The 15,361-nt window shown below is 38.4% G+C and overlaps 1 protein-coding gene across 1 annotated transcript in view; it reads right to left on the reverse strand.

Annotated features, from left to right (window-relative positions):
* Positions 1–2,352: 2,352 nt before the first annotated feature.
* Positions 2,353–15,361, reverse strand: part of LOC133877411 (DNA-directed RNA polymerase III subunit 1) — a 61,785-nt gene continuing 48,776 nt past the window's right edge. Inside the window, exons 18-27 of the mRNA XM_062315693.1 lie at positions 14,686–14,889; positions 14,344–14,619; positions 8,614–8,761; positions 8,346–8,497; positions 7,198–7,353; positions 7,004–7,120; positions 6,798–6,883; positions 4,295–4,499; positions 3,803–4,005; positions 2,353–2,833 (exon numbers count right to left, since the gene is read on the reverse strand). Of these exons, the coding sequence (XP_062171677.1) occupies positions 2,782–2,833; positions 3,803–4,005; positions 4,295–4,499; positions 6,798–6,883; positions 7,004–7,120; positions 7,198–7,353; positions 8,346–8,497; positions 8,614–8,761; positions 14,344–14,619; positions 14,686–14,889 (1,599 nt within the window). The 3' untranslated portion in view covers positions 2,353–2,781. The remainder of the gene's footprint in view (positions 2,834–3,802; positions 4,006–4,294; positions 4,500–6,797; positions 6,884–7,003; positions 7,121–7,197; positions 7,354–8,345; positions 8,498–8,613; positions 8,762–14,343; positions 14,620–14,685; positions 14,890–15,361) is intronic.

The following is a 15,361-nucleotide window of genomic DNA, read 5'->3' on the forward strand; positions in this document are numbered from 1 at the left end:
TGTCAGCCTAGTTTTTTTCTCTGCTTTAATCCACTTGAGTTTCATATATTTCTTTTTCCTTGGGACAAAAAAGAAAGAAATATAGAACAATGTATGGTGAGTGCAAGAAAAGTAATGAAAATTATATAACAAGGCAAATCTATGCCTTGAGTTTGTGTTACGATTTTGCCATGGTCCTTAAATGATGGTCTTTCTTTCTTCCATCGACGGGCACGAAATCAGTGGAGTAATTGCAGAGCATTTTCTTGCTATTTACTGGTAGAAAACTACTGTGTCTCCCTTCCTCTTGATGGAGAAGAGATCTTGGTGCCTAAAGATGTGGAAGGCCTGTAGATCTGTTGAAAGAAATTTGATTGGAGCCGCGAAGTTATTCTCATGCTGCAACTACCCTAGCGTAGAAAGAGCAAATCCTACATAAATTGGATCATTCAATTTTCTGACGAGAGAGAGAACCAAGTCGGTGAACAAGGTCCAACAACATCTATACATTTTTGAAATGATAAAAATATTGTAGATATTGTAGATTGAGATTAGTGGGAGAGCAGGAGGGAGAGCATCTCCAACAGATACTCTAAATGGCCAATAATAGCTATTATGGGCCATTTTCTTCCTCCAACAAATGTTTCAAAATAAAAACTTTACATGTATGAAAGTGCACCGTAGCAGCTTGAACGATTTTTTTTATATTCTTTTCTATCCTTTCTCTCTCACAAACATGAACACAACCATTCCCACATGTGTCATCATTTTATTGGTGTTGACGTAATACACTAACAGACTCTGTCAAGTGATTTGATAAAATTTGACAGCAATAACTTATTTTGGTCTACCTGAGGGACTTTTGAATTATTTTTTATACCGCAAGAAGTGATTTGTAAATTATGCTAATCACTGTGATTGATTTTGCATTTTTTTCTTAAAAATAATTGAAAATAAAAAGAAATAGATAATCTGTTGAAGTTTGTATTGAAAAATGAGTAGCTAAAAAAAGAAAAAAAAAAAAAAATTTTAGATAACTAGAGCCACTACTGAAGATGCTTTGAGGACCAAGAAAGGGAGCAACGGTAGTGAAAGAGATTTTTTTTTCTTTTTTTAATTAATATACTCTATATCTTCTCCTTAAGTTTGGCATAATTAGAAGTGCAATTTTTTTTAAGGTCCGCAAAATAGGAATAATTTTGTTTTGTTTTTTTTTTTTTGTTTTTTCTCTTGAAATTGAAGAAAAGCACGGCTAATGGACTGATAAAATCGAAAACTTGGAGAGCTAAACTAAAACGAATGAAAACACGAGAGGATAAAAACATCACTTCTATTTGAAAGCTATCTTCTCTCTCTTGATTCTCAAAAGCAAAACACCCCCCCCTCCCCCTTCCCCCTTCCCCCTGCCCCTGTCCCCCTCCTTTTCCCACTTCTTATGAGGCTCCAACTGCCTCTTCAGAGGTCTTACATGCATCATTTAAGGCCCTAACAGCCTCCTTAGAAGCCCTATCCGCCTCTTCGGAGGCCTTATCTTGGTTCATCAACTCTGCCAGCTCCGCCTCTACCGCCGATGGCCCCGCCCATCTCCGTCCTCCATTATGTCTTCAGCCATATTTGTCAAGGATGTTGGGTCGAAATTTTCTAAGCTAGATCTACCTTCATCTGCTAGATCCAAATTGACATGCGCCACTCCATCGTGTTTCCCGCCGTCTTCCGCTTGTGCCAACACCAGCATCGCCTCCTACAGACATTTGCGCACCGAAGTATGGTCTGCAAGCGCCAGCGAGTGGTGGCCATGTTCTGTTCCTAACCTTCCCTCGTTGCTGCTGTCAATTTTTCGTTGTGGCCCTCTACCTTCCGGCTACATCTGCTAGTGTTGGGTCTTCATGAGCCAGTGATTGGCTTTCACGCACCGAGATCACGTGTCAATTTTTTAAGGGTGATGACGTGGATTTCTGTTAATTTTTAGACAGAAATACTTTCTCTGCCTTTAGCCATAAATGAAGTACCATTTGAAATACAAAATGAAGCATTGAGGGCAAAAAATAAAGTCTTTAAACCACATGGGACAAAAAGGTATTTAACTTTTTTTTTAAAAAAAAAATAATAAAAAAAAAAAATAAATAATAAAAAAAAAATAAAAAGAAAAAGGAAGAAAAATTAGGGAGTGCCAACTTTTCTATTAGGAAAGTTAATAGAATAGGAATAGAAAAGGTTGATTTGAAATTAAAGAAAGGCATAAAAAGGAGGTGATCGATAAAATTGAAACCCAAAAAACACAATAAAAACGAGCAAAAGCACAAAGGACTTATATTTGATTATTTCCATTTTCCATCTACTTGGAGCAAAAGCATAAACTCGACTACCTTTCCCTCGATGTTAACTTACAAATTAAATATCGGCAAGGGGAATCCACCATTAAATATGTGGAACCATATGATGGATTTGTCATGACCAACATGTAATCTTACAAATTCAATGATGGATTTAAAAAAAAGGTGGGAAAGAGATGGAATTGTTACATCTCTCTTCTCAAAAGGAACGCTTAGAATGTTCAAACGAAATATTGAAATTTTGGATTTGTTGTATGCTAAATTCCGTGCATTCATGGATCTCTTTATCATGCAGTGTCTCTCTCTTGAAGGCATAAAGAAAATTTTTAGCTTTTATATGTCTATAAATATATAAGTGGATAAAGAAGCATTCGCTTTTACCAGTCTATGTACATTCCTCAACCTTCATCAAATGAAATGGTCCCCAAACTTTGGTCCACCACCTTGAAAACTTGGGACTTGATCTCGATCAAGATAGAATTGCATTTGGCCGATAATGTAGTTTTGTAGGTAGAATATCTCTGCTCATAAGAAAATACAGTAAGCTCAAGCCAAAAATAAGTTTGATGCTCATCTCAAATTGCAAAATCAGTGCACCAGAAAACAAGGCATATGATGCTGAGAGCTACCTATCCTTCCTAGTTAAACTCATTTAGCCGATATTTCTCACATGAGATAGATCATTTCTGTACATTTCAACAGCTAATAACCACATACAAAGTGAACTAGATTTTCTAATAAGGTCATTGTTAACGGATGCACTCAGGGCAATTGCTAAGGTGTACTTGATGCACCTTGGTAGTACAAAAATGTTTATAATAACCACTGGTTTCTGAAATTAGATTTTAAAATTTATAATAGGAAGGACATAATTGTATATTCACATCACTTTTGTTATTTATATGAGGGAAAAAATAGATGAAAGTCTTAGATCTAAGTAAACTCGGATATTAAATTTTAAAAATTGGAAACTGGGGTTTTAATGTCAAAAACACTTGAAGTACAAGGGTCTTAGCACATTTTCCCCAAAAAAGACTAAAAATTTACAAAATATGTTGAGGGTATTTTGGACAAAAGGTATAAATAGATACGAAAGCATATATTTTCTGAAACATTAATTGTATTTTAATGACATTTCTGCTGCATTAAGTACACCTTAACTAGTGCCCTTAACTCATTAACAAGACTATCCAATACAAAATTAGGTGCATGTATTCTGATAAGTTGCAATTTGTGGGTGCTGGTGATTTAGCTATTATCAACGCCTTCATGTGATCACCAGTGGTGGAAAGTTACTCCAAGTTCTGTGAATTCAGTTGCAATAAAGGCTGAGAAACAGTCTCCTAATCCCATTATCTAACAATCCAATCTTTTTGTTTATTTATTATATACTCAGTCATGCATATGTATCTTACATGTGCACAAATGGGAGGTCAGTTGCATGAAAATCTAGATTTTCTATGATAGTATAATGAATACTGCATTCTTACCTTTGTCTAACTTTGAGCATTCCGGTGCCTATTGGTATTGGTATACCCATGATTATGCATTCACTCACTCCTTCAATCCTGTCATCCCTACCGTTTATAGAAGCACTGAAAAGATGATCTGCTGTCTTCTCAAAAGAAGCCAGCATCAATATACTTTTTCCCATTTTTTGGATGCCAAATCTTGTGATCCCAAGCACATCACCCTGTTACAATAATCATCCATATATGAGCATATATCCTAACCATAACCACATGTCAAACACACCAAAGCATAATATGAGTCAGTTGCTTTAAATTTAAGTTCCAGGTTATAAAATATAATACTCCCTCCATCCCAAATTGAGTGCCCATCTTCAAAAAGAAAAAACATTCAAGTTTTTGGGCATTTTGGGAATAATATTCTCCATTAAAAATTACTGTCATTTGTAACCAAGAGAGACTCATTATGGGAAAGAGGGAGTACAATGTTACAAGATGGGGAAAAGGACGAACCCTAAATGTCATCAAATCTGCCAAGAGCATCATATGGCGAATGTCGATGCTCATTCCATGACTTTCCATTGTATATTTTATCTCCTCGATAATACACTTCCTTGCAGCTTCAATGCCAAGTGTCTGCAGCACTTCAAGAACATGATTACTTGTTGTTTTACGTCCGTCAATTCCTTCAGTTCCCATAACTTCTTTAAGACCCGTGCTAAAAAGATGCATAACATATATTAAGATCACATGAAAGAACAGCTTGTGACATACAGCAAAAAAAAGAGTGACTATAATTGAGTACTATCTATCCCTATTGTGATGTTATGCAAGATGTCAAGCGATATGGTAAAAGCCTCTTGGATTTCTTGCCTGCTATCATGGCAGTGGTGAAATTATCCTCTGCCATCATTTTTGACTAAACATTTCACATTCAACAAGAATACTTACAATATTTAATACAAAATAACCAATTTCCATTGAGGCAGGTCAACTTAGCTGTTTCTCTACCAAAAAAATCAATCCTGAGTCACCATCAATCAAATAGTTAACGCCATCAATCAGTAGTTAATCTGATTGCTATCTCCCACCTTGATCTCTCAATTGAGGATCTTTTTTTTCTTTTTTTTTTTTTAAGTAATGTCAATTCATTAATAAAGTGCAGAGGGGTACAACCCTAATATACAGAAAGTATACAAGAGTGCCCCTAATAGGAACGAACAAAAAACAAGTTTAAAAAATCTACATAAGTATAAACACTCAAGTTATGATGAGACGCTATCCCTAATCTATACAATGAAAACTAACAAATGAGCTTGTTAATTTGAGATAAAGGAATTCTAGGGCCTTTTTTTTTTTAATGCAATAAGTTCGGGGGAAGGGTTTAGGAGAATTGCAAATACTGAATTCATAAAATTTGAAGTTTTGGAAGGTAGGGTACGCTTCGTAAGAAATCTCACTTGGTAAGTCACAACTAGAAAGGGGTAGAGTTAAAAACAATTCACCCCCTCAAAGTTGTCACTTATTTTCAATTTGGCTACCAAAGTTTAAAAATTTGCAATGTGCCCCTACAAAGTTTCCAGAATTTTCAATGTCGCCATTCCGTTAGCCTTTTCCGTTAGACCAGACGGAATGGGCATCACGTGCGTGGCATGTGACTTTTTCGGTGCTAAAGTCTCCATTTTACCCTCACTCCAAAATGTCGTTGTTTATGCTTGCGATTGGTATACCCATCTTCTCTAGAACTCCATTTTACCCTCACGTGCATCACGGCAAACCAGACAACGCTGGAGACACCAGACCACGCTGACAACAACGTTGTTTTTTGACAACGAATCTCTTGAAGGCGTCTTCGTGTAGATCATCGAACCCCGCTGCGTAAACGAACTGCTCGGTTTCCAGATCCTTACCAAATTCATTTCAAAAAGTTCAAGTACAGAAAGGGGCCAAAAAAGAAGCAAAGGAAATGCTCCGTTTTAATTTTCGCTACGAAACTCTGAGAAAAAACAGAAAATTACATTCGCAGTTCTTGAATTTTCCATCATTCAAAACTTAGGAAACTAAAAGCCAAACAAACACACACACAAAAAAAAAAAAAAAAAAAAAAACAGTTAAACAAATAATCGACGCCTTTAGCTCAAAACAAATGTTGTGGGTTGGTATTCAGCCGGATGTGTATCTTGGGTTTGAGTCGTATGTCGACGTGGTTAATGCTTTGATCACTATGTATGTGAAATCCGGCGATGTTCAAAGTGCACGATTGGTGTTCAATAGAATGGAATGCAATAATTTCTGGGTATTTTGAGACAGTTTGGAGTCGATGTTTCAGTGTATAATTCTTTAATTCATACGAACATTTACAACTACTCGAGTCTCGTATGGGCACATAACTGACCATATTTTCGACTTGGGTGTAAACTATTTATGTCCGAGGTATTTAGCTCAAAAAGACTAGAGTCGTATGAGTATATTCGTGTCAAAAAAAGGAGTGCTCTTGTGTCTCGCCTATGTCCCTTGTCTGGGAAGCCCATGAGCGTGAGAGAGCATCTCTCGCGCCTCACTCTAAGCGTTATAAGCAGAATTGTATTGGGTAAGATGTATTTCAGTGAATCCGAATCCGAAACTTCTGCAGCAACATTCAAAGATACATCATTTCTTATGAAATCAAGATGCATCAACTTTATGTATCTTAAACTTGAAAATAGCATAAGAGGGAAGGGGGGTGCGATCCCTGTCATTCGCTCCCTTCCAGTTAAATTTGCCAAATCAAAATATCAGAGTAATTCAAACCAAAACCAATGTGGCATCCTCATACCTTTTCAAAGAAATTTTCTTCTTAATTTACTATGTGAATTGAGAAAAATCTCCAGCCAACAAGACAAACATAAATAAATACCAAATTTGCAGAACAACAAAAATAAGAAGAGGAGCTGCAATTACGCTTATTGGAAGAAATATAATATGCAGGTATCATAAATAATTACTCAAATATATTGAAAAACATAAATAAACTAACCCTTCTACTAGCAAACTGTACTTGGTGGTCTTCATTTTTTTGTTTTCTTCTTTCTTAATGATTGCACGCTCAACCGTTTTTATACCCTGCCATCCATAAACCAGTGAGTACCCTTCTGTTCTAAGCTCGCAATTCAACTAAATGGGAAAAAAAATAGTATAGTCTTTCATCAGATGATAAATTATGAAAACCATAGAGGGTTTTACCTTTACTACAACTGTTGGAAGCAAGTTTTTAAGAGAGTGGAGTTGAAAATGAATTTTACTTCTATCAGTTTCTGGAGAATGAATTTCCAACTTCCCAACATCCAAAACCTTAATATGCTGCAGAATAATACGACCTTGAGATATTAAGAACATAAAAAGTATAAGAATAAAAAACAATACTAGAAAATTCTCACCTCTTGCTTCAGTTTGAGTTTTGGAGTTTGTATAATCGATTCTTTCACAATATTAGCATCTATACACAATTGTACATCTCGAATTCTCTCCATATCAAGCGTGACAACTAATGAAGCTAATCTTGAAGTCATTACGAGTTTTATACTCTTAGCAACCTGCATCGTGAGGGGATGGTCAAATAGGTCACCTAAAACATACTTTATGAAGAGCTGAAGGGGATACAAGACTATGTGCATCTCACCACAAGACAAAAACCGTGGAATACTTAAATTAATCTATTAAGGAATTATTGAGCAACTTAGGTTGAGAAATGATAAAAAAGAATAAAAGAAATAGCATAATTACTTCTGATATAAATTGAATCACTATTTTGGTATTTTCACTTCTTAGTTGTTGGATGACCTATTTTTCGACCAATGAGAGAATAATACCAGCTAACTTATCAAATCTGTACATGAAGGCAGACTTCTTAATGTAAATAAAATCACTAATTTTCATTAATTAAGAGCATTATATAAACTTCATTTAATGATGAATATCACATAGAAAGCTAACTTTTTGATAAGTAATAATTTCATTGAAAAGTGCTAAGGGGCGTAACCCTAGTACACAGGAAGTATACAAAAGAGCCCCTAATCAGAGGAGATAAACAAACATGAAAGTAAAAAATCAGTAAACGACAAACGACCCGGGCTATGTGCCGACACCCGCAAATATAACATATTAAGCACATTTCTACAAAGAGTCCCAACCGTAACCTCCACATCCTCAAAAAGCCTAGTATTTCTCTCACGCTACAAGTCCCACAAAACACATAAAGGAACCTGCTTCCAAATACGGATAGCAAAACCACAACCTAGCAAGGTGCCCCAAGCACTCAATAAATCTAAAACACTAATAGGCATAACCCACTCCACCCCGAATAAGCTATAAAAATAACTCCAAACAGCCCGTGCCACGTCACAATGTAGAAGAAGGTAATCAACAGATTCCCCATGCTTTTTGCACATAACACACCACTCTACCACCACAATACCACGCCTACGTAAATTGTCATGAGTTAAAATCTTTCTTAAAGCAGATATTAGAAAGCTAACTTAAAAAATTAAGAACATGACACAAACATTCCTCCGATGAATAAACATACCTGGCCTAAATTTGTTTTCTCAATGCGACCTCGCACCATCCGTGCAGTATTCACATTATCATCATGCTTGAGAGCTGCAGTGATGATGGGTGTACTTATGTTTTTGGCTCCATTTATTATTTCTTTGATACGAGGAACTCCAAGTGTAATGTCTAAATAAGAGTCAAAGGACCACGTTGAAATCTAACCAGTTAATGGCCAAAGGCCTTAAAAAATATTAACCAAGTCATACTTGGACATTACAACGGAACTATTCAATCAAGGATACTCATGCTTGCAACTCCAGCAAAGTGGAAAGTTTTAAGTGTCATTTGTGTCCCAGGCTCTCCAATACTTTGAGCTCCAATTGCTCCAATTGCAGTTCCAGCTTCAATTTGTTTTAAATGATAACGAGAGATACAGGTATTCAAGAAAACCTAAACAATGGGTAAAGAAAGCAAATTGTATTAGATGGGAATCATAAAAAAAGTTCTATATCAGAAAAGAAAAGAAAAGAGTGCAACCTACTAGCATAGAAAAGATAGAGTAGGAATAGCAGCTCAATGTAGGAATCCTATATAATAATCTCAAATTCAACAAAGGAGAGTGTTTGACTACATTGTCTGATTCTCCTTTTATCAAATGGTTTCTCTTTTGTTTTCATATAGTCTCTACTACTTTAATCTGCACCATCAACAGAAAACGTGTCAGGTTTGTTCCAACTGTCATAAGCTTTGACATTCACCGAAGACAAGTTAGGTACCATGTATTTGTAAAAAGAATCATTCTCTCATTAGGTCAGAAAACCACTTTGAATGCAAAAGCTACTTCAATTTTGTACCTCACGATCAATCTGATTCCATGAATTATTTATGTTGTAGGTACTCTAGGCCGATACTTTGACTTTTGTGCCTTGATAATCAAATTTGCAAATTACATAGCCAGCTTCCCCAGGTCCTAAAATGGTCAACGTCTTTTTTTTTTTTTATAAGTAAATGAAATTTTATAAAAAGCGTAAAGCGCCCCCCTAAGTACACTGGAAGTATATACAAGGAAACGTCTAAGAAAACATAGAAAAACGAACAAGAAAATCAGAATAACTAATTGACACGGGTGACAAAAAGGCCTCCGTCCAAAGATACAACATATGAAAAAACGAGGCTACAAAATCCTCCATGGAATTCTCCAAGTCTTTGAAACACCTAAGATTTCTCTCATTCCAAAAACACCAAAGAATGCAAATAGGCACCATCTTCCAAACTACAGCACTCCTTGACCTACCCGCCTTCCACCAACATGCAAATAAATCGACAACTCTTCTAGGCATAACCCAAGACATACCAAACCGAGAAAAGACATGATTCCACAAAGTAGAAGCCACATCACAGTGAAGAAGGTGGTCCACAGATTCCCCGTCTCTTTTGCACAAGTAGCATCTATCCACAATAATGATCTTTCGCTTCCTGAGATTATCCACTGTAAGAATCTTCCCTAGGGCTGTCAACCACGCAAAGAAAGCCGCCCTCGAAGGAGATCCGCCACACACTCTTCCAAGGGAAACGACTACCCTCACAGCCCGCCAAGGAGCTAAAATATGACTTAACCTTGAACACACCTTTCTTGGAAGGGACCCACCGAAGCCTATCTGCACGATCTCTACTCACCATGGCTAAATGTAACACATGAAAGAATGAGGCAAAGACACCCACTTCCCAATCATGCGCCTCTCTAACAAAGCTCACGTTCCACTAAATAGAGCCGCCCAAAAACTCCATATTATCCGCAACGGAAGCATCCTTCATCCGAGCAATACCAAAAAGAACAGGAAATGCTTCCTTCAACACCATATCCCTGCACCACAGATCATGCCAAAATTTTGTTATAACCCCATCCCCCACCTCCAATCTAGAAAAACCAGAGAAAATCCCCCACCTTTTCCTGATATTCTTCCATAGCCCCACCCTATAGGCACCTACAGGCTCGCAGGAGCACCACCCACCCCATAAACTACCATACTTGGAATCCACCGCAACTCTCCACCAAGCTTCTCTCTCTATTCCATACCGCCACAACCATTTACCTAACAAAGCATGGTTGAACATCAACAAATTCTGAATACCCAACCCCTACTGAAATTGGGGAGTAGACCTTCGACCACCTCACCAAGTGAAATTTAGACTCTTCACCCAATCCACCCCAAAGAAAATCCCGTTGAAGCTTTTCTAAGCGAGCAGCAACACTTCTCGGGAGATGGAACAGAGACAAAAAGTAAGTAGGCACATTGGCAAGGGTACTCTTAAGGGCAACTCTACCACCCTTAGAGAGATACATCATTTTTCAACTAGCCAAACGATGCTCAATCTTCTCAACAACCCCGTCCCAAATATGAGTGGACTTATAGGAAGCCCCCATAGGAAGACCAAGATACTTTGCCTGCAAAGTGGCAAACCCACACGCTAAAATGTCGGTTAGCCTTTCCACTTGATCAACATGCCCCACTGGAATTAGATTTGACTTTGCCAAGTTAACCTTCAAACCCGAAGCTGCTTCAAACAGGAGGAAGAGACTCCGCAAATTACGCAACTGAGAAGAATGGGCACTACAAAAAATCAGAGTATCATCTGCAAACAGAAGATGCGAAAAATTTGCGTCACCTACTTTAAAACCTTCCAACAAACCCCAACTAACTGCAGCTGAGATCATGCGGCTCAAGGCTTCCATCACAAAAACAAACAAAATGGGTGACAAAGGATCCCTTTGTCTCAGACCTCGAGAGCTACTGAAAAAACTATAAGGGAAGCCATTGATTAATACCGAAAACCGCACAGACGAAATACAATGAGCTATCCACGTACACCACTTTTCCCAAAAGCCACACCTCCTCAACATATACAAAAGAAAATCCCAGTTAACATGATCGTATGCTTTCTCCAAGTCCATTTTACAAATGACGCCTGGCACCTCGATCTAAGCTTGCTATCAATGCATTCATTAGCAATAAGTATCGGATCAAGAATCTGCCTCCCTTTGATGAAGGCGCTCTGAGATTTGGATATGACCTTCTCCAAGACTGACTTCAATCTGTTTGCTAGAACTTTAGCAATAATCTTGTAGATGCCTCCCACTAGGCTGATAGGCCGGAAATCTTTGATGAAGTTGGCTCCTGGAACCTTCAGAATAAGAGAAATAAACGAAGCATTCAGGCTCTTCTCAAACAAACCTCTGGAATGAAATTCATAAAAAACCTTCATAATGTCCACTCTCACGACATCCCAGCACGCTTGGAAGAAAGCCATAGAAAAGCCATCAAGACCCGGTGTCTTATTACCATTCATAGCTGATACTACCTTCTTGACCTCCTCCTCTTTGAACGCTCTCTCCAGCCAGCTAGCATCAAAATTTGAAATAGAATCAAAGGAGATACCATCCACCATAGGCCTCCACCTACTCGGCTCATGAAAGAGCTTTTGATAGAACTCGACCACGTGTTCGCCAATTTCTGTCTTATTAGAAGAAAGAGTATCCCCAATCAATAAAGAGTCAATAGAGTTTTACCTTCTGTTTGAATTTGCTATGGAGTGGAAGAATTTAGTACACTTATCCCCTTCTTTCAACCACAAGACCTTGATTTCTGCCGCCAACTCACCTCCTCCAAAAGAGAACACCTTTCTATCTCTCTGACTATCTCTGTCTTCTTCTGAAGCTCCTCCTCAACTAAAGCCCTACTTCCTTCAATAGAATCAAAAGCCTCAAGTTCTTCAAACAACTTCCTCTGTTCCTCTCTACCTTACCAAAAACCTCTTCATTCCAAATCTTCAAATCCTTTTTCAGGGCCTTTAGTTTACAAGCTAAGGCAAAACTAGGAGTACCATGAAACGAGTAAGAATCCCACCATTGTTTCACCTTCCCCACAAAGCCTTCCGCTTTAAGCCACATGTTCTTAAATTTGAAAGGCCTGCTCCCCCTAGAGATGTCACAACAATCAAGAAGAATCGGAAAATGGTCTGAATAAAGGCAGGGAAGCCTCTTTTGAGATGACACAGGAAACCGAGCCTCCCAATCAGGAGAGACTAGAAAACGATCAATCCTAAACCAGACAGGGGGATCAAAGTAGCGTGACCAGGTAAAAGCACCCCTAGCGAGAGGAAAGTCCACGAGACCATGCTCAGAGAAAAAATCAGAGAAAACTCTCATAGCAAACCTACAACCCTCACCAGACCTTTCACTAGGGAAACGAGCAACACTGAAATCGCCTCCTATACACCACGACAAGCTCCACCAACTAAGGATCCCAGCCAACTCATCCCAGAGCAGACTCCTATCAATATCAGAATTCGGACCGTAAACACCTGCAAAAGCCCAGACGAATCGATCCACTACATTCCTAAAGGAAACTGAGAGAGTGAAAACCCCCAAACAAACATCAACTTTCTCCACCACCCTTTTATCCCACATGACCAATATGCCCCCTGAGGCCCCACTTGAGTCTAGACAGTACCAATCCACATGATTGCAGCCCCAAAGACTGCGCACAAAGCTACTCGAAATATCATGAACCTTTGTTTCTTGGAAGCAAATAATATCTGCCTTCCAATCTCTGAGCAAGTTACTAATCCTAAGGCGTTTGTTCCTCTTATTCAGCCCCCTCACATTCCAAGACAGAATTCTTGGCTTCATAACACAACTAGATGACCCCTCGTCTTCCTTTTCCCATGGCTTGAGCATGAGCCTCTAGCTTTGTAGTTAATGGAGCACTCCAAATTCTTTACCTCCCTTATTCCCTTCTTACCCCGACATGACAGAGCTCCCTCCTCTTCAATAAAAGACAAGAAATCCAACAATTGTAGCTTATGACCCTCAAACGATATCCCTAAGATGAGATAAATGGCATTCGCACGCTGAATGACCCAATCAGAGTAACCTGAGAGATCCCCCTCTGAATTAGAATAGGTATTAAGAGGAGACACCGTTTCCAACCTAGCTTCTCTATCCATCACATCCACGTCCCAGAGAACCTTCCCACTTTCTGCCACTGCAATAGGCTGATCACCCTCTTGAAACACAACCAAATCTGAGCACCCATTTAGCTGGCTGTTGGAGTTCCCCACACCATCCTTTGCTTGCAGAAATAGGTCAACGTCTTATCTGATTCTCAGCTCCGATGATTGCCACCATATGACACATTGTTTCCAACCCCCTACCCCATCTAATTTTCCACACATAACCACCTACTTTCAGGAGTTCTTCATGCAATATACATATTTTCAATTCTGAAAAGGCCTCAAACGCCTACGACAAGAGAATGGAGGCAAGTGAAGCTTTGTAGACTTTCCAAGACCAAGAACTACAAAAACAATCTGCATATAGAGTTCTTCTGCTATATTCATTTGTTATGCTAAGGTACCAGTGTTCACTTCAACCTGCACTTTTTTCTATGAGCTCTTCAACTTGCTTTATTGGTATGAGTATCTCTATCCACCATCTTTTATCCCCCCCCAAAGCTGATGTGACGTGGTTCCCCCCCCCCCAAAAAAAAAAACCCATTTTCATGCACCATGTGCTGTAAAGGACCACGCCACATCAGCTTTAAAGAAAAAGGAACCTGAAGTGCAAAGGCAGTGTACTAAAAAACCCTAAAAATGACACGGGCTCATCAAAGATATTGAAGGATGTTCCAAATACAGGCTGGTGACTTTGTGAATCAGAATTATTTAAAGTACGCTTAACAAAACTCACATCAATCAATAATCAACAGCATCCTCTAGTTCTAGATTTTGTTTTTTTCTTTACTCCTAGACACTTCTAATGACATTTTTAGCACCTAACACCATGCAATCAATTCTAGATCCATCAGAAAATATGAAAAACTGACATGCATGAATAGAAGGTGCTTACAATATTTGAACTTGAAATTCAGTGAGTAAAGCATTGGCATTTAAGAAGATATTCATTTTTTTTCCCGTTACAAAAGGCAAACTAACTCCTGCTTGCAAAATTTTGAGAATAGAACATTAAGTACCTCAAGCTGTTTTGGGGTAACTCCAGATATATTTTTGACAATTTTTTCCCGAATTGCTGAATTTTCCTTTGCAGCAAGATTTTCAACTGATTCAAATGCCTCCCTTGTTTTTGTTAATGATTTTACATATTCATCTAAGAAACTCTTGAAAGAATTTTTAAAAGCCACAGAGCAACCACCCTCAGGTGTCATATCATCTTCAGAAAGCCTGCTTTCTACTCTTTCAGACACTTCAGAAGGAGATAGATATTCATTTCCTCCAGCAGGACATGTGGCCTGTAAATAGACACTATCAACTCAACTTCCAGAATATGAATATCATGGTAAGGCAGGGTTTCAAACCTTGGCTTTCAAAAACAACCGGTCAAAATTTAAAGGAGCTCCACTTTTTCCTTCCATGTATGCGGGATCCATGCCATCATCTCCATAGCGAAATTGAACTATACATCCACTTGCATTCCGTACTGTGTTATCATAATGAATGGCTAGGTCCTCAAGTGCTTTCATCAATCGTCGTGACATATACCCGGTGTCAGCTGTTTTTACCTGCAATAATCACAGCAATTAAATGATAACATGTTTTGCAGCCAAAAGCCCACTTTGTCTGTTTGTTGATGATAAGAATTGAACTAAACCCCCACGCCAAACTCTGAAATACCATCCCTGCACCACTGTTCTATAAAGGCTTCCACAAATCAACAGATGATGGCACAACTATGTATATAGAACTATGTTTTCATGTCACAACTATGGGTAATACCTAAAAAACTATTAGGTAGCAGCAATAGTGTTAACCGTATCAATTGGCATCACGCATGGGAAAATGGACAGCCATGACTAAATCAAAAAGTGATCCATGCGATTTAGGTGAGACAAGACGTGTCTTAAATGTGGCTGACACAAGTCCGTTCGAACAGAGGTATCTTCCTCTTGAAGCGAATGTAAAGTATGCAAAAATCCGAGTCTTTAAAACCTGAAATGAAGGGAGAAAGTTTCATTTCTCCCTTCCAAACATTCT

The sequence above is a fragment of the Alnus glutinosa genome, chromosome 9 (genome assembly GCF_958979055.1).
Source record: "Alnus glutinosa chromosome 9, dhAlnGlut1.1, whole genome shotgun sequence".
Classification (NCBI taxonomy): domain Eukaryota; kingdom Viridiplantae; phylum Streptophyta; class Magnoliopsida; order Fagales; family Betulaceae; genus Alnus; species Alnus glutinosa.